Source organism: Xenopus tropicalis, chromosome 7 (genome assembly GCF_000004195.4).
Source record: "Xenopus tropicalis strain Nigerian chromosome 7, UCB_Xtro_10.0, whole genome shotgun sequence".
Classification (NCBI taxonomy): domain Eukaryota; kingdom Metazoa; phylum Chordata; class Amphibia; order Anura; family Pipidae; genus Xenopus; species Xenopus tropicalis.
This window is the reverse complement of record NC_030683.2, coordinates 53,744,320-53,764,454: the sequence shown is the minus strand read 5'-3', so window position 1 is coordinate 53,764,454 and position 20,135 is coordinate 53,744,320. Positions and strand designations below refer to the sequence as shown.

The following is a 20,135-nucleotide window of genomic DNA, read 5'->3' as shown; positions in this document are numbered from 1 at the left end:
AAAGACTGTTAACTCTTGCTGCCTGTGCCTTCTCTATCTGCAACCACAGTACAAAGACTGTTAACCCTTGCTGCTTGTGCCTGCTCTATCTGCAAACCCAGTACAAAGGCTATTAACCCTTGCCGTCTGCGCCTATCCTGTCTGCCAACTTAGTACAAAGGTTGTTAACCCTTGCTGCTTGTGCCTACTCTATCTGCAAACCCAGTACAAAGACTGTTAACCCTTGTTACTTGTGCGTATGCTATCTGAAAACTCAGTACAAAGGCTGTCACTGCTAACCCTTGCTGGCTGTGCTTATCCAATCTGCAAAATCAGTACAAGACTATTACTGGCAGTGTACTCTATCTGCTAACTCAGTACAAGACTGCTTACCTAGCTCGCTGTTGAAAGTACTGTAGTTAGTTGTTGTTGATGGATCATTTCTGACACTTCAAAAGCACAGTGTTCTTTGGGTTGTTGTTACAGTATTGAGTCATTCCTGCACAATCATAATTATATGAGCGCCTGTTTTATTGGTACCTGAAAGAACAAATTGACCATTAATACCTCATTATTTCTAACGACAATTTTCCCGCTAACAGTTTAACTTCCCTGTATTTTCATGCTATCCCTTTAGTCCTGTCAATATATTTTCATTGTCTTGTTATCTGGAAAAGAGAGACTTATTAGAGTTGGTTTAACATCCATCTCCCTGTTGCTGCCACAGGCAACTTTGGGCGACTTCGGGAAAACTAAGCGACACGTATGCCATCCCATCGGCAATTTACATTCTTGCCGGTGGGATGGCATTGCGGGTAGATTTGTCGCCCGCAGTAACGAAGATTTGTTGCGAGGCGACTAATCTCCCCATGTGTCACTGCCCTAACAGGGGGAGAACTAAAATCATAGATTCTCTGGATAAAATTAAGATATATAGCCGGATAGTATTTTTTTAAGATTTGGGGGCTTATTCCCCCCTTTCCATGGGGTTTGCACCATATGAATTTAGATAGCCAAGGATTAATAATTTGGAATAATTTACCTGGAATTAAAACTGGGATTGTCCTAAAAAAAATACAAAATTTGACGTAATAAATTGTCCTTAACTGCTGCCACTTTCCCTTTCCATATCTCTATACATCTACTCTTTTGTTAAATCCTTGTTAAATCCAAGTTTAAATGTCCCAATTCACAATTCAAAGTCATAATTAATTACTTCTCTGCTATAAGAATAAAGCCCAATGCACGCAGTGCATAAACAAACACGTTGAGTGACCATGAAGCTTTTCATTGACTGTATACTTCACTAAATGGGACTGCGTCGTGTTCCTCTGTTACAGGGAACCCAATGCCCACTGTGAACCTAGCCTAACTCTCACTGATAACTAATTAAGTAAAAAAAATTTGCAGCACTAGAAATACTTGTATACGTGAAGGGAATGGATAGTCAATAGTTTAAGACCGAAGCTTTAAAACATTTGAAAAACTGCTGTAATTCAACTGTAATGTTAGCTTAAACATTACTATGGGATTCTAGGGAAATCATTAGAAGTAGGAGTATAGATAAAATTGTCTATCAGTTTATTATCAGTTCAGTTGTGTTTTAAGTGCCCCTTCCCCCCTGCCCCTTCCTGGATGTATAAAATACATTAGCATATTAAAAACAGAGGAGTCGGAAGTATCAGAAACTGAGGAGTCGGAGTTGGAGTCGGAGAATTTATCTACCGACTCCACAGCCCTGTTAAAATTATCCTTATATACATTTTTTAGTTGACCCCCTTACTTGTATCTGTAGATATTTAATAGCAGACTGCTGCCCGGCAAAATTGTAGGAAGATTATAAGAGGAAGAGTCAGCGTATCGGCTAGGATTCAAATTGGGGGAGCTTCAGTATTGGTAGTATGTATGTATGTATGACTTAAACAATTCTGGGATACCACTAGATCTAATTGCCTCAGCTAGAGGCTCCATCAGTATGGCAAAAATAAGTGGGGAGAGGGAGCACATATCAAAGTTAAGGCATACTGGAGCTGTATTCCAGCAATATAAGGGTTGTATCCTTAAGCAATATTGTTTAATTTATCCAACTTTCCCCTGCCAATGGCTAAATTAAAATGCAAAAGAATCCTCCAATGAGAAACCCACCTGATTTGTGTAATCTGGCGCTGTGTTCTTTGTCCCTGCAATTAGTTAGAAGTAATAAACATTTTCCCCAAGCACTGAATTGTGTTCTTTATGCCTATGTTTGATTCCAGTGTAATATAGTGAAAACAAATTACAGTAAATAATCAGCATTCTCAATGGTGAATTATCTTTAATCTATAATTAAGTTTTTGGTCACCAGAATTCTCACTGATGAACTACTTTGCATGTGTAAATAAGTTTTTCATTAACCTCTACCGGCCTGCAGTCCGGGGAGGCCACAGAGAAGGCATATGGGTGGATCAGGGAAAGGGTATGGGCAGATCATCACGACACGTGCAAAAAATTTTCGCAATGATCTCCGGGCACCACATAATGCCGGGTTGACAGCACTGTAGTAAAGAGTGTGATGTCATGGTGAACTGTATATATTATAGGAGGATAATATCATACTCAATTGCCATATAAGCTGCAAGTCTACAGTAAATGAAAAAGAATGTACATAGTTACATAGTTAAGTTGGGTTGAAAAAAGACCGAAGTCCATCAAGTTCAACTCTTCCAAGTGAACCCAACAACATTAATACTAATTGCAGATTTTAGTATCACAATAGCCTTGGATATTATGCTTGTTCAAAAAATCCCCTCTTAAAGGCATTAATTGGGCTGAATTCCACTGCATACATGTAGGAGGCCCAATGATGTTGCGGTGGTGCCCAATTTCTAGGCATTCCACTGCTTTAAAGTTTATGTGGGTGATACTAATATAATTTAGAAAATAGATTCAAATATAAACAGCTGATGTTACTTATAAATTGTTAAAATGATTAATGAGCTAATACAGGTGTTATCAGTTCACCACCTTTATTTCTCACACACGGAGATTAACTTTCCAGCCTCCTCCCACTTTTTCCCAAGGCTGCAACACTCTGATGCCCAGGTAAACTGTTTGTGTGAAAACACATTTTGCATCATTCAAGGTGAATTTATAGTTCATCAGTTTGTAAAGCACTAGAGAGGGTGTATTTTCATTTAAAACAATAAAGTCCTACATGCGTAATGAAAGCTGCCATTTTTCTGACCTGCCAGAAGGTCAAGCTTTTCAAGCTTTGTGAAAAAATTTGACCCATGGCATTGGGAAGTCTATTTCCTGCTACTGACCTAGCCTGTCTGACTACGTCCAGCTTCATCTTATTGGCAACTTCCCAGCAGTATACATTTGGTTCCCATGCCAGTCCCTGTGGGAGTCACTGGATTCTTGTATGGTAAGACCTGGTGGCAAAAGGTAGTTGTTCTAGGCAGAAAAGCACGCCTAGACAGGAATCTAGATGCTCCCCTGGGGTTTGGGTTTGTCATATGTGACTTAGTTGGGAACACTGAATGCATTGATTGGTTTTCCATATGGGAACTACATTGCCTGCTTCTGTAGTGCTAGGGTTATAAACAAGGAAACCCAGAGTACATTACTTGGCTCCAGCCCAGTCAGTGTTGGTCCATCAGGATACCAGGAATACTCCCAGTGGGCCCAGGTGTCAGTTCTAACTATTAAGCCTATTTCATGGTCATTCCCTATTTCTGTATGGGAACAAGGAAGCTTGTGGAAGAATAGTATAGTATGTAGAGAAAAGAGACTAAGATAATAAAGAGTTTGAGGGAGGAATTAAAGTTTTGAGAATGGGCCCATGGTCCTGGGTTTTGTGCTGCCATCTCAGTCTGACATTGAGTCCAGTAGCAGACTTTACATTACTGAAATTTAAAGGATCCAGAGAAGTAAGATTAAGATAAAAGGCTTATGGAAGGATCACAGTTATGAAGAAATGCCGCACCAAAATATTAACGTTTTTCTCGCATACGGAGCAATGGGGACCTCTCCCCCACTGCTCCGTATGTGATTGTAAAGACCCGCGCATGCGCGATCGCAAGTGTGTGCTCACGGGGGGGGTCGACGGACAGGGGGCGGCCTCGGGGCACCTGGCTTACAAATCAGGCCCTGTATATAATTAAAGTTTAGGAATGGTGCACACAAAGAACTCCAGGTACTGCCTGGGTGCATGGTTAACATAACATAATTAGTTAGCACAAACAAACTCCACTCACAGGACTTGTATGAAGCAAAAAAAAAAAAAGGTGTTTAATTCAACATTTCGGCTTAGTCTCAAGCCGTCTTCAGGTCGCTGAGGCAGCAAGTACCCCTTTGGCAAAGCTGCTGACAGCTACACACCTGTGGCGGTAACAGCTTTGGCACCCAAGAATAAGAGTGGTAATCTGTACCCAATCCACTGCTACCCTGTGTCACTGCATGAACTTTGTTGAGCCTAATAGACGTTTGTCTTCTTTTTTCAGTATGAATTACTGTGTATATAAAACAGGGGCGGACCAAGCCGACCAGGCATCCCGGTGGGCTGCCTCGCCACCACCCCCCGTGCTTTCGCGCATGCACAGTCACACGCAGGGGGTGTGCAATGCGATGGGTCATTGCCCCCGCCACTAATGACAAGCGCCGGGGGCAATGGCAAAGGAGGACTAGGGGTAGGCAGGAGAGGCTTTTGCCTGGCGCCCCCTAATTGTTGCTCCCTAGGCAGCTGCCTCTTCTGCCTACCCCTAGTTCCAGCCCGGATATAAAAATGTATATAGCAAATCCCAATGACGGCACTCAGCAGGAATTTGCACAAAATGATAAGTGCCGTTATTGGGACTTTCTATAGGATTATTCACTGCACTGGCACCCAGGTATTATTCCAATCTTTTGGATTGCTTTGTGTATTCAAATCAACATGACTGCTATACCCAGTGGGCTGCCACACTATATTGAACACATACAGTCTCTCCTTTTCTTCCTCACAAGCATTTCTCCTCTTTAAGCTTAAACCACCCATATATTATCATGTGATGTTGACATCAGAGCACTTTTGTTGGCCATACTTATTAAAGAGGGACTATAAGGAAGCACACACATCGTGCAGCACTTTTGTTGGCCATACTTATCACCATCGTATAAATCACAGAGATCAGAACCTCAAGCAAAAAAAAAAAAAAAAAAATAAGAGTGTCTAGAGGGTTGAGCTACACAACGTGGCTGAACTTCTGATTTTCCATACCTCTCCAACAATACACAAAGACCTATTCCTCAGAGAAGTCCAGACTCTATATTTTGGGACATTATATGCAATAAGATCTGGCTGGCTTTGTGACTGAGGATAGTCAATCTTAGCAGTGCTGGGGGCAGCATTAGAGGCTTATAAATGGACCAGATTATTGAATTAAGTTGTTTATAAGAAAACAGGTTTTCAATTTGGGCCCATTTGGTTGCAGGGTCCCAATGTGACCAAGCTAGTAACGCTTAGGGGCTAATTTACTAACCCACGAATCCGAATTGGAAAAATTCTGATTGGAAAACGAACATTTTGCAACTTTTTCGTATTTTCGCTGTTACGACTTTTCGTAAATTGTTGCGACTTTTTCGTAACCATTACAACTTGCGCGAATTGTCGCGACTTTTTGTAGCCATTACCATTTGCTTGTATCTTGTCGCGACTTTCGTATTGAGTGCTCGTAAACTGCGGGCAAAACTTTCAGACTTAGCATGATTTTGGAAGCCTCCCATAGGACTCAATGGCACTCTGCAGCTTCAACCTGGCCCAAGAAAAGTCACGATACTGAAGCTTGAATGAATACGAAACTTTCGTACTCGGCGAGAAGGCTACGAAAAAGTCGCGACAATTCGCCCAAGTCGTAGCGCTACGAAAAAGTCGCGACTTTTTGCGAAACAGTCGTAATGGCTACGAAAAAGTCGCGACAATTTCCGAAAAAATCGCAAAATACCGATCATTACGAAAAAAACACATTCGGACAACATTCGTGGATTAGTAAATGTGCCCCTTAGTGTAGGTTGGCAGCTTCACAATATTTTTGGAGCAAAGGTACCCCTAGGCCCCCATTGTTAGTTGACGCGGTAAGAATTGATCTGGAGATTGTTGTTTTTGAGCCCAGATACATTTGTGAAATGCGGTCTTGTATTTAAGTATTTTGGTGCTGACTGCAGTCAGAATGGTCTCAAAAAATTTGGGAAGGATGTTCATCTTAATGGCTGAAATTCATCCAAACCAAGATATAGAGGTTGCGTTCCACTTTTGTAGTAGCTGTTTGGTGCATTGAATCAAGGGTGGAAAGTTTGTGGAGTATAGGGACTTGTACCGAGGCGTAAGGTGAATGCCAAGATAGGTCACCCAATCAGTTCTCCATTTGTATTTACATTTAGTTTAAAGCCTTTCTACCATATAGGAGGGTAAAATCAGCGCTATAGCCTCTGTTTTGGTTATATTAAGTTTGTATCCTGACAGAGCAGAATACTGGTTGAGAAGTCCATGGTGAGATGAAGTGGGGGCATTGCTTAACAAACAATACGTCATTAGCAAATAAGGCTATTTTTAAGCATTTTGTGCACACTTATGCCCATGTCTAGAGAGTTTCGAATTACAGCCACCAGGGGTATAATGCTCAGTCCATAAGAGTAAGGGGGAAAGGGGGCAACCTTGTCTGGTTTGATTTGTATGGGCCTGTGTGATTGGCCTGTTAGTGTCAGATAGGTGGATGGGTTGCTGTAAAGGCTTTGGAGTGCTCTTAGATAGGGTCCAGTTAAATTTAAATACAAACATTTAAAAGGAGCTCATAGGAGGGCTAACTCCTCAGGACAAGACTCAGCAGTCTATCTACGCCTCAAGGAAAAAGGAAACTGTTTGGAGGGCATTAACATGCGTATTTTGGACCGTGGGGACAGATGCTTTGAAAGAGGTCTAAAAGAGATTTTTGCCAGCCTGGAAAAACCATCCCTGAACAGAAGAGTGGGGCCTGCGATACCGCTTGTCAACAACACACAATGCCGCTTTGACATCCTTACCCCGGCGGTAAGGATTACTTTGAAAGATTAACACCTGCATCAATGAGAATCATGGTGCCATTGTGAGTGGATCATACCTTCTTACAATTGTCAGTTTTAGCCAACACCTAACTGATGGAACCATTGTGATTGGATGTCTGTGACTGTACTACCCTCAAGGGTTTAAATGCCAGGGAATTCCCTACCAGTCATTTGAACTGAAGAAGCCACTTGGAGGGGTGGTGAATCGTTTAAGAAAAATTCCAGTTGTTTTAGATTTAATTCTACTAGATACTGTAGATCATGACCTGGATGAATAAGAATCTTCATAGACAAATGTATCAGATCAGGTATTTTAGCCACTACTCACACTGTGGGATCAGTTATTTTGTCATTCAATTGTTTTGTAAAAAAAAAAATTTTTAGCATGTCCTTGTTACTTTGGTGCTCATATTTAGGGTGATTTATCCTTGTATGTAAGAAATTGGAGTAGTAACATTTGGAATAGAAATATATATTTCTCCATGTTGGATTTGTCAGAATATGTACTTTTCAGAGATCCACATAAGTCACATAAAATTTATTTCAGGTGTTTATTTTGGAGCAGGAGAATGAAAACATGTATGCATTATTTTCATTTTGGGGCCTCTACGTGCACTATACCTGGGTAAACCTATGCACAATGGGCATCAAACTGTTCAGTGGACCCCTGGCATCAGTAGTGTAACTTTGATGCCCTTGCCTGATGTGAACAGTCCCTCCTCCCCCGCACCACTATTTTAAAGGTTTGAAAGGTGCCGGGGAGGAGGGACTACCCTCCACATCCCCGGAACGACTGGGTGCCATGTGGCTTTCTAAATCAGTTATATTTTTATGCATAGAATACATCAATTATAATTTATGTCTTTATTTTATGGAAAATGTGATTTTTCTTAATTTTTCATTAGATATTTAGACATATCTTGTTATAGAAGTAGCATTACACAAAAAACTCCTGAAAAAAAAAAATATATTAAATGCCTCTAAATGACAGAAAATGCCTCTACAGTGAAGGAGCACAAAATATTCAAAAAGTGTCTGGCAAGACCAGTACCAGAAACACCAAATCATCTGGCAGTGAAAGGGTTATTCTGCTGACCTATTCTGATGCAGTGCAACTACAAAATGTTGCACTGCAAAAAAAACTTGAAACCTGTGAGGATAAAATATAACCATGCGAAGTGCAAGACAATTTTATATAATCAGTTTAATGGGGAAAAAGAAAGAATTTGAATGTGAAAATTAAACCAATGCACAAAATTTCAAGGATGTCAAATTGCATTTAATCTATTAGGTACAATTTACAGCTCAATTAACAGGGAAATGTATATACAACACAGAATTTCTGAACTAAATGCCATGATCCAACATGCGAGTTCTCCCATATACAACTGTATATAACTTTTACAGTTGGCATTTCTGTATATCCCAGAACTCTGCTATTCTGTTTTTATTACCCAGTACTTACGCAGTACTAAAGAACATATTTACAATACTCTACATTATTATATTTGCTTTAAAAAGCAAAGTATTTTGTGCCAAGTCTGTTGCATTCAACACATAATTTAAATATATAACTTCTCTGAATTTCTAAATAAATTGCCTACTGTCATAACAGTATTGATCCTGCTTTGTCTTGAGGGAAATTAGGCATAATGCAACAAATAGCATCGGTTTTAATAACATGAGTGTTGAAAAAAATGTTCTACATGATGACTGAGTATCAACTTTTTCCCAATCGCAGGGGGAGTAGCTAAAGTTCGGCAACCCCCTAGTGATTGTATTCACTTGCCTGATACCCTGAGCTGGTGCTTTTGTTAGCAGAAAATTACACTCGCCTGGGGCTCTTCCAGCGAGCACCACACAGCAATTCTCTTTCTGCTCCTTTCTTAGTGAGTGTGCATGTGCTCTGTAGAGTGAGAAACAAAAAAATAGTCTTTTTCACTCTACTGTGCATGTGGCGGCCTCAGGGTAGCGAACAAAGAAAAAGCATCGCTCAGTGGCTTGCTGGAAGAACCCCTAGGCTGGGCCAGTTTTCACAAGCCAGGGGCAATTGTGACTTTCCTTCAGACTACTGCATATCCATTCTGCAAAAATACTTTTCAGTCTGACGACTGTTTACTTTTAAGAAACAATAACCTTAAATAAATATATTTGAAACAACAGTGTTGTTTCTAAGTACATGTGACACGCTGCTACATGTTCAGAAATGGGTGATGAAAATCCTCGTGATCAAATATAAGAGGTCTTCTAGGTGGACTGGGGTCCTTGTCTGCTTTGTGCAGAAGTTTGAAGAGGCCAGTCCCAATATTCATAGGAATTCCCATGATAATACATTCAGAGACTCCTGTTGAAAGAAAGACAAGCAACACTGTAATGTCAGTCATTATCAAATCACACTGCTACAGGCAGAAATACAGCTACAGGCAGCACAAAATCTAAGGGCAAGGGCACACAAGGTGGTTTGTCACCCTGCGGATAAGTGGATATCGGCTGCACGTGCCTGCTCCCGGGCAGATTCAATGGTTCCTGGTAAAGGAACAACTAGAAGTTTTTTTGTGTGTAGGGAATAAGCTTGTGCTTATCCGCAGACTGACAATCCAGTGCTCTTGCCCTTAAAGAAAAGAAGGCAAAAGTTTAAACTAGCTTATTCATGACGACACTCCAAAATTCAAAGGTCCCAGAATTCCTGTTTACTTCTTGACAATTTATGAAAAAAAAAAATAGTAAAAAGTTAAACTTAACTTATCATAACTAAAGTTATATTTAACCATTACAGTTCTCGGTGTATTCCCCAAACAAAGAACTATAAATGCCATATGAACCTAATCAGAAGGGACAAACACAACTTTTAGGACTTCAGGTGTGATTCAATTTACAGCTTGCTGAAGGAGTGGCTCTAGTGATCACATGACTTTATAAAGGACATATTATGTTAAACATTGATAGTGAGGTTGCAGTAGATCTACTTAGAATTTTCCAAAGCTTTTGCTACAGTGGCGCATTATGATCCACAGACCAATAAATATAGTACATGTGTCTGAAATGAGTTTAGCTATATGTCAAACTACACACTGCCTCAGGGTAACACGTAGTGAGGACAGAACACATGTCCTAAAATTTGTGTAATGTGGTCCAACCTGGAACATTTCTTATTTACAGTCACTAAGATTAAACTAAAGTTAACTCTTCAATTTGCAATTCTAGACCTAAAAAATTACTTAAATTTAAAGAGAAACAGAAATCTCTTACTATATCTAATTTATTTATGGTTATGGCCTCTTCCCGCAAAACCTTTGTATCAATTCTGGATCCAAGATAAGGTCCTTCTTTAGAAAATACTAATGATTAATTTATATAACCTTTGTCTACAAGAAATTATTAGATACAGATCTGGATCTCAGAACGTTAGAAGTAATTTTAAGTAGGAATGCACCGAATCCAATTTTTGGGTTCTACCCAAATCCACCCTGAAGGATTCTGCCGAATCCCGAACCGAATCCGATTGAGTAGATAGTAAAACATTTACTAAAGCTACAGAAAACATTAGAAACATATGTAGAGCAGGGCTAGGGTATTACAGAAAGCAAGCCTTTGCCTACAGCTTGTTTAATTATTGTAATATATGGTAAACACTTTTTAGTTGCCAAAAAAATAAGAATGTATGTGACTAACTAACTGAAATTGACTAATTTTTTATTATGCTATACATAATAAAATAATAAAATAAAAAAGAGAGATGTTTGATGTGTTACTGCTGCTTTTTTATTGATTGAGGAGTTGTAGAAGACATATTGAATTGACATATTGAATTGAAAAAGTCCAGAATTCACACAGACTGTACATGCCATACTGAGTTGAAGACTAGACTGTTAAAGACTGTTCTAATAGAGGCATCAAGCATAATGAAATACTAGTAATACTATACCAGTAGTAGTCACTTAGTACAAGAAAAGCTTTGCCATTAATTGCATTGCATTTTTACATAGCTTGAATATGTGGAATTCCTCCTGGCAGTGGCAAGTTGGCAACTTGAACTAATGATCACTAACTTAAACTTAGTGACACTCATCAGAAAGACAGACAACATGCAGCAGTCACTTTTGCACAGTCACATAGTAGTAGTCTATGTCATAAACTTAAACCTACAAATAATCATGTTCACCATCACTAATACCAATTAACAATTCACCAGTGTAACAATTCACATACAGTGGCTTGCAAAAGTATTCGGCCCCCTTGAACTTTTCCACATTTTGTCACATTACAGCCACAAACATGAATCAATTTTATTGGAATTCCACGTGAAAGACCAAAACAAAGTGGTGTACACGTGAGAAGTGGAACGAAAATCATACATGTTTCCAAACATTTTTTTAAAATAAATAACTGCAAAGTGGGGTGTGCGTAATTATTCAGCCCCCTTTGGTCTGAGTGCAGTCAGTTGCCCATAGACATTGCCTGATGAGTGCTAATGACTAAATAGAGCGCACCTGTGTGTAATCTAATGTCAGTACAAATACAGCTGCTCTGTGACGGCCTCAGAGGTTGTCTAAGAGAATATTAGGAGCAACAACACCATGAAGTCCAAAGAACACACCAGACAGGTCAGGGATAAAGTTAGAGAAATTTAAAGCAGGCTTAGGCTACAAAAAGATTTCCAAAGCTCTGAACATCCCACTGAGCACTGTTCAAGCGATCATTCAGAAATGGAAGGAGTATGGCACAACTGTAACCCTACCAAGACAAGGCCGTCCACCTAAACTCACAGGCCGAACAAGGAGAGCGCTGATCAGAAATGCAGCCAAGAGGCCCATGGTGACTCTGGACGAGCTGCAGAGATCTACAACTCAGGTGGGGGAATCTGTCCATAGGACAACTATTAGTCGTGCACTGCACAAAGTTGGCCTTTATGGAAGAGTGGCAATAAGAAAGCCATTGTTAACAGAAAACCATAAGAAGTCCCGTTTGCAGTTTGCCACAAGCCATGTGGGGGACACAGCAAACATGTGGAAGAAGGTGCTCTGGTCAGATGAGACCAAAATGGAACTTTTTGGCCAAAATGCAAAACGCTATGTGTGGCAGAAAACTAACACTGCACATCACTCTGAACACACCATCCCCACTGTCAAATATGGTGGTGGCAGCATCATGCTCTGGGGGTGCCTCTCTTCAGCAGGGACAGGGAAGCTGGTCAGAGTTGATGGGAAGATGGATGGAGCCAAATACAGGGCAATCTTGGAAGAAAACCTCTTGGAGTCTGGAAAAGACTTGAGACTGGGGCGGAGGTTCACCTTCCAGCAGGACAACGACCCTAAACATAAAGCCAGGGCAACAATGGAATGGTTTAAAACAAAACATATCCATGTGTTAGAATGGCCCAGTCACAGTCCAGATCTAGACAGTGCCCCCCAATTGCCCCATACACAGTACCCCCCAAAGACCTTGCCCCCATACACAGTGCCCCAATTGCCCCCAATAGAAAGTGCCCCCATACACAGTGCCCCAATTGCCCCCGATAGAAGGTGCCCCCAATTGCCCCATAGTGCCCCCATAGACAGTCCCCCCAATTGCCCTTAGACAGTGCCCCCCAATAGAAAGTGCCCCCATACACAGTGCCCCAATTGCCCCCATACAGTGCCCCCAATTGCCCCATAGACAGTACCCTCCACACACAGTGCCCCCAATTACCTATAGAGCCGGTCCCCCCAATTGCCCCCATAGAAAGTACCCCCAACAGACCAAGTCATCGTCGGCGGCGCCTTCTCTCTTATGCTGCAGCAACAGGCCCTTCTATAAGGTTGTGCCTCGTCGCTGACGTGTGACGTCATACGCACGGGTGCAACCTTATAAAAGGGCCTGTTGCCGCAGCATAAGAGAGAAGGCGCCGCCGCCGATGACTTGGTCTGTTGGGGGTACTTTCTGTTGGGGGGCACGGCACGCACGGTCTGTTGGGGGTACTTTCTATGGGGGGTACGCACGGTCTGTTGGGGGTACTTTCTATGGGGGTATTTTCTATGGGGGGCGGGGCACGGCACGCGCGGTCTGTTGGGGGTACTTTCGGGTTCGGTTCGGTGCACAGCACGGATTTGGCCGAAACCGAATCCTTGCAAAAAAACTTGGTATTCGGCCTGAATCCCGAACCGAATCCGGGATTCGGTGCATCCCTAATTTTAATTAATTTTAATTAATTGGTCCTTCTACCTGAACTCAGTCAATACTAAAAATATAATAGGTTAGTATCAGTTTATGGAGAATAATCTATAATGAAAAACATCTCCTTTGTAACTTTGTTTACTCATTTCACTTTCATTCACATTCCCAGAAAAATTATTAAGCGTTACCTGGTGGTTTCTGGATTTATAAAGAAACCTGTTTCTAATTAGTATTTTCTTTCTTTCTTATTTTTTCTTTTTCATGTACTTTCATATAGTACTAAATGCTGCTACTGTTTGTCTGCATTACATTTTGCTTGCCTATTTTAAAACTAATAAAACAACATTTGAAAAGAAAAAGTCAAGCAATTTATCTTTGGTTTTCAAATGGCCAACACATCTATTCGTCATCCTTAGCAATCTGGGTAACTGATAGTGTTGATAAATGTATGTTCCTATGGCACATAAAAATTAAAACCAGCCAGCAGCAGAATGGGCCAAAAGGAAACTGTATTAAAAGGCATGGAGAAGAGAAGGTAATGCTTCTACTCTACAAAGCTCATAACGTATTCTGAAGCCACTGTATTGGCAAACACATTCATTTTCACAATAACTTTGGTGCCTTTTTAGCAAGGGAAGAGATACAAAGTCACTAACGTTGGCAAGTACACACTAATTCAGGAACTAGTCCAACTGGCTTTTGAGTGAGATAGAATTTTTTTTTTTTTTCTTCAAATTGCTTTGGTTTCTAATCTTGAAACCCTGCACTTACCACAGACTGAATCTTTCTGTCCAAAATAGGCTGCATCAAACAGGTGATCAGCAGTCTTTTCAAATGAAGCAAGCATCAGGACACTCTCCTTCATTTTTGCAAGGCCAAAGCGAGTTATCCCCAGTACCTCACCCTAAGTAGGAGATACAAAAAAAGAAGTTACACATCTCACCAAATATGCATGTTTAATATTATATAACAATAAATATATATATATATATATATATATATATATATATATATATATATATATATATATATATATATATATATATATATATATATATATATATATATATATTTATACTATTTTGTATGTATATATATATATATATATATACATACATACAGTGGAGGAAATAATTATTTGACCCCTCACTTATTTTGTAAGTTTGTCCAATGACAAAGAAATGAAAAGTCTCAGAACAGTATCATTTCAATGGTAGGTTTATTTTAACAGTGGCAGATAGCACATCAAAAGGAAAATCGAAAAAATAATAAAATAAATAAAAGATAGCAACTGATTTGCATTTCATTGAGTGAAATAAGTTTTTGAACCCTCTAACAAAAAAAGACTTAATACTTAGCGGAAAAACCCTTGTTTGCAAGCACAGAGGTCAAACGTTTCTTGTAATTGATGACCAAGTTTGCGCACATTTTAGGAGGAATGTTGGTCCACTCCTCTTTGCAGATCATCTCTAAATCCCTAAGGTTTCGAGGCTGTCTCTGTGCAACTCTGAGCTTGAGCTCCCTCCATAGGTTTTCTATTGGATTAAGGTCCGGAGACTGACTAGGCCACTCCATGACCTTAATGTGCTTCTTCTTGAGCCACTCCTTTGTTGCCTTTGCTGTATGTTTTGGGTCATTGTCATGCTGGAACACCCATCCACGACCCATTTTCAGTTTCCTGGCAGAGGGAAGGAGGTTGTCGTTCAGGATTTCACGATACATGGCTCCGTCCATTTTCCCGTTAATGCGAATAAGTTGTCCTGTGCCCTTAGCAGAAAAACACCCCCAAAGCAAAATGTTTCCACCCCCATGCTTGACGGTGGGGACGGTGTTTTGGGGGTCATAGGCAGCATTTTTCTTCCTCCAAACACAGCGAGTTGAGTTAATGCCAAAGAGCTCTATTTTGGTCTCATCAGACCACAGCACCTTCTCCCAGTCACTCACAGAATCATTCAGGTGTTCATTGGCAAACTTCAGACGGGCCTGCACATGTGCCTTCTTGAGCAGGGGGATCTTGCGAGCCCTGCAGGATTTTAATCCATTGCGGTGTAATGTGTTTTCAGTGGTTTTCTTGGTGACTGTGGTCCCTGCTAATTTGAGGTCATTAACTAACTCCTCCCGTGTAGTTCTAGGATGCTTTTTCACCTTTCTCAGAATCATTGACACCCCACGAGGTGAGATCTTGCGTGGAGCCCCAGAGCGAGGTCGATTGATGGTCATTTTGTGCTCCTTCCATTTTCGAACAATCGCACCAACAGTTGTCACCTTCTCTCCCAGCTTCTTGCTAATGGTTTTGTAGCCCATTCCAGCCTTGTGCAGGTCTACAATTTTGTCTCTGACATCCTTGGACAGCTCTTTGGTCTTTCCCATGTTGGAGAGTTTGGAGTCTGCTTGATTGATTGATTCTGTGGACAGGTGTCTTTTATACAGGTGACTAGTTAAGACAGGTGTCCTTAATGAGGTTGACTAATTGAGTAGAAGTGTCTAACCACTCTGTGGGAGCCAGAACTCTTAATGGTTGGTAGGGGTTCAAAAACTTATTTCACTCAATGAAATGCAAATCAGTTGCTATCTTTTATTTAAAGTTATTTTTTCGATTTTCCTTTTGATGTGCTATCTGCCACTGTTAAAATAAACCTACCATTGAAATGATACTGTTCTGAGACTTTTCATTTCTTTGTCATTGGACAAACTTACAAAATCAGTGAGGGGTCAAATAATTATTTCCTCCACTGTACATACATACATGCACACACACACACATACATACATACATACATACATACATACATACATACATACATACATATATACATATACACACACACACACATATACATACGCAGAATGTTACTTACAAACAGGACATCCATTGGCCCTCTAGCAATATTTCCTCTAATTTTCTACAAAGTATTTAAAACTGTGTGTGTACTTTAAAAAAACTGGCGTGCACATACAAAACCACGTGTTTTCTATATGAACAAATAAGTATAGCTTGCTCAGTGTCTACTTAGTATAAGTATTCCTTTCATTGCATTGCCTCTTTTTGACAGATGCATTACTTTTCATCCTGAGGCCTTTATTTTCCTAATCTTCCTGGATTTTAACCTTGGGAGTTGTTTAGGACTTGGAGTTGTTATAGTTTTTCTAATATGGCTATACAGGCTGCTTCCAGTCAAAACACTCAAAAGTTTCTTGCCCCTTCCAAATGTTTTTTATTTTGGATCAAACAAACCCTGAACGTCACTGCAAAGTAGTGTAATTAAATTTAGTATTACATAAAAAATTCATTACTTTTATGACTAAAGGAAAAGGAATGGTGTTCTTTCCTTTGAAGGCTTTTTTTCTTCCCTGTAAGCAAATACATTGTGCTTTGCCACCAAGGTGTAATTATGTCTCATCTGTCCACAGGACATTTGCACACAAGGGATTTGAATTCTTATATGGTATGTTATAGCAAAATCTATTAGGTTTTTTATGTTTCTCTTCTGTCAGCAGAGGGTCTTTTTAGGTCTAACACCATGTATTCACTTTTAATTAAGTTGGCAACAGATGGCACTAGTTGAAGCTGTTGTACCCTTAAATCAAACGGTTAGCTTAATTTAACCACAACTTGAACAATCTTTATCTTTATCAAATTTGACATTTTATTCTTGCATCCTTGTCCAGGGAGATGGTTACAATGAATTGTCTTTCAAAGTATTTGATAAAACTGTGCATGACAGACAAAGATTTTTGGAAAATGGCTTGTAGCCTTAAGATTGTCCATGCTTTTCTGTCTCACCTACTCAGACAGTTCTCTGCTTTATGTAATTTCTTTGTGTTCAGTTTGGTAGAAAACCACATATTTCTAACAATTTCTAAAAGGTGCTACTATTTTGTCCAGTACATTTTAGGATCTGAGTGGCGTAAGATAAGATTTTGTATTTTTTGTCCTGCTGCACACAATATACATACATATATGAATGCTATACTTTTTTTTTTTTTTGTAACAATTTACTCAGAACTTAAACTGCCACAGATAATATATACCTAAGTTCAAAATCATTTTTTCCTCTACTGGTTAAACAGTTTAAATTCTTGGTTTTCTTTGAATTCTAGAACTACAGGTGTGGGACCTGTTATCCGGAAACCCGTTATCCAGAAAGTTCAGAATTACGGAAAGGCCATCTCCCATAGACTCCATTATAAGCAGATAATTTTGATTTTAAAAATTATTTCCTTTTTCTATGTAATCACGAAACAGAGTCTTGTACTTGATCCCAACTAAGATATAATTAATCCCTATTGGAAGCAAAACAATCCTATTGGGTTTAAAGGAACAGTAACACCAAAAAATGAAAGTGTATAAAAATAATTAATATATTATGTACTATTGCCCTGCACTGGTAAAAGTTGTGAGTTTGCTTCATAAACACTACTGCAGTTTATATAAATATCCTGCTGTGTAGCAACGGGGGCAGCCATTTAAATTGAAAAAAGGAGAAAAGGCACAGGTTACTAAGCAGATAACAGATAAGTAGCAGATTCCCATTGTATTCTACACAGTTTATCTGTTATCTTCTTATGTAACCTGTGCCTTTTCTCCTTTTTTCAATTTAAATGGCTGCCCCCATGGCTACACAGCAGCTATTTCTATTAACTATAGTAGTCTTTCTGAAGCAAACGCGCAACTTTTACCAGTGCAGGGCAACAGTACATTATATGTTAATTATTTTAAAACATTTTTATTTTTTAGTGTTACTGTTCCTTTAATATGTTTCAATGATTTGTCAGTGGACTTGAGTTATGGGGATCCAAATTATGGAAAGACCCCTTATCCGGAAAACCCCAGGTCCCAAGCATTCTGGATAATGGGTCCTATACCTGTATTAACAGAACACTGTATGTTCAGTATTGCTTTTCTCAGTAGCCATATCTGTTTAGTAAGGCAAACTATTATTAAAACAAAATTGTGATAATATAAGATTCAGCTCAAGGAAATTTTTGATGGACAGTTAGCTCTAACATGTGTGTTCTCTTTTCTCATTTACTAAAGGTGGCCATACACTGGCAGATCTCAGCTGTTCAGGTCCTTCAGACTGATTCAGCAGCTTATCTGCCCCTATATGGGCACTTCCAACAGGCCTACTTGAGAGATATTTTGCGTAAAATTGGACAGATCTTGATCGTGCAAGTTTGATTTTCCTGTTGGACCGGGGACCGCATCTGCTTGTTGATGTGGTCCTCAGTTTGACAGCCCATATACCCGCCATTTTAATTCAATTGTTTGGCCCTAGGACCAAATCGAATTAGCCCTATATTGCCCACCTTAAGTGGGTATATTGGGAGAAGATCTACTCGTTTGGGGACTTAATGTTTGTAGCCACCTTGGTGATGAATTTGCATCTGGAAGACAACCTATAGCAACCAACTAAATATTTGTTTTAACCATTTTGCTAGACGCTGACAAAGTTAATAACTGACAGTTTTAAATGAGCCCTCATGGTCAAGAAGGAGGTATTGCAGGTTAATTTGGTTATCTTAAAAACAGGACATCATTTTTAATTAAATTAGAATGTCTATTTCCATTATATATCATTAGCTTTTCAATTTAATGAGTTGCCCATCTCTATTTATACTAATTTTACTAAATACAGGGCAACTAAAACAAACAATGATCTGCTTGTGCTTTATAAATTTAAAAAGAAACTTGCAAAGGCTCCAGAAACAACAGAGTTAGCTCATGTTGATATCACCGTCACAGATACTGGAAGATCCTAACACATCTCTTGAATTTCTTTACAGAAAGGTATAATATAAATTCTAGAAGGGACATTAGGCCTACTATCAGAAATAAAACAGTCATTGCTACATGATAATGAATTATAAAATTGGGTTTCTATCAGGTTAATCTATTTTGTTTTGGGTTTGTACAGACTCTTTATATTTGTACAATAACAAAATCTTAAATACCCAAATGTACAGTGGCCATTTAACCCCATTATACAAGTGTATATAAAGTCAGCCAGCCACTGTATACTTCCCGACCAATAGCTGAAATACAGGACAGCTTATTCAATCAAAACGGATTGTGTTAGCAAAAGTGTTACAAGAACATTTTGCTCTTCATATAAAGGGAAATTTAACACCACCATTTGGTGGGCCAATGTATATATACTCCTACTGTTCACATGGAAGTTCTTACAAGTTACAGACTGAGAACTCTGGTCTGCATACTGCTTTTTATATTTTTACTTTTATTTCAAACTCACTATATACCACCACTGTTCTTGCTACTTTTCATCTTCAGGGTCAGTGGAAGACTGAACAATTAAGAATTGGAACAGATTCATAAACTTCTAATGAGTTCTAATGTGAGATTTGATGCGAAAACTGTAGATTGGGGCTCATACCACAGTATGTCCATTTATTTTCTAACCTCACTAAGAACATGACCAAATATTAAATAAAACAATATAAATAGTGATGTCTAAAAAAGCTGGATGTTTTTGCATGAATTAAACCTGATGACTTAAACATTTTACATTGTTACATGCACTCAATGTAGGTTTGTTCCTCCATGCTCTTAAGCTGCTCTCACCTTGTAGGTCATGAGATCTGCAAGCAGCATGACATGGCGCCTGTCAATGCTCATACCATGGTTCACCATTGTATACTGGATTTCATTGATTATTGTGGAGCGCGCAGCTTCAATACCCAGAGTTTTTTCTACCTGCAAAAATTGTGAAATGAAACGTTTGTAGTAAAAGCAAAAACGTAAAAACCATCTGCAAAATCTGTGGCACCAAATGGATGAGCAGGTTGTCATTCCATTATAAAAAGTACAATTCTGTTTTTTGTTTGTGCTAACATGCATAATACCATCCATGTTATACAAATCCTTTGTATTCAGTTTCCTCAAGCTGTTTAAAGCCCCTACTTTAAACAAAAAAGATATGAGA

At 39.3% G+C, this 20,135-nt stretch overlaps 1 protein-coding gene across 1 annotated transcript in view; it reads right to left on the bottom strand.

The window, feature by feature from the left end:
• Positions 1-8,295: 8,295 nt before the first annotated feature.
• Positions 8,296-20,135, bottom strand: part of polr3a (polymerase (RNA) III (DNA directed) polypeptide A, 155kDa) — a 65,688-nt gene continuing 53,848 nt past the window's right edge. The window contains 3 exon segments of the mRNA NM_001102708.1: positions 8,296-9,382; positions 13,963-14,095; positions 19,775-19,906. Of these exon segments, the coding sequence (NP_001096178.1) occupies positions 9,231-9,382; positions 13,963-14,095; positions 19,775-19,906 (417 nt within the window). The 3' untranslated portion in view covers positions 8,296-9,230.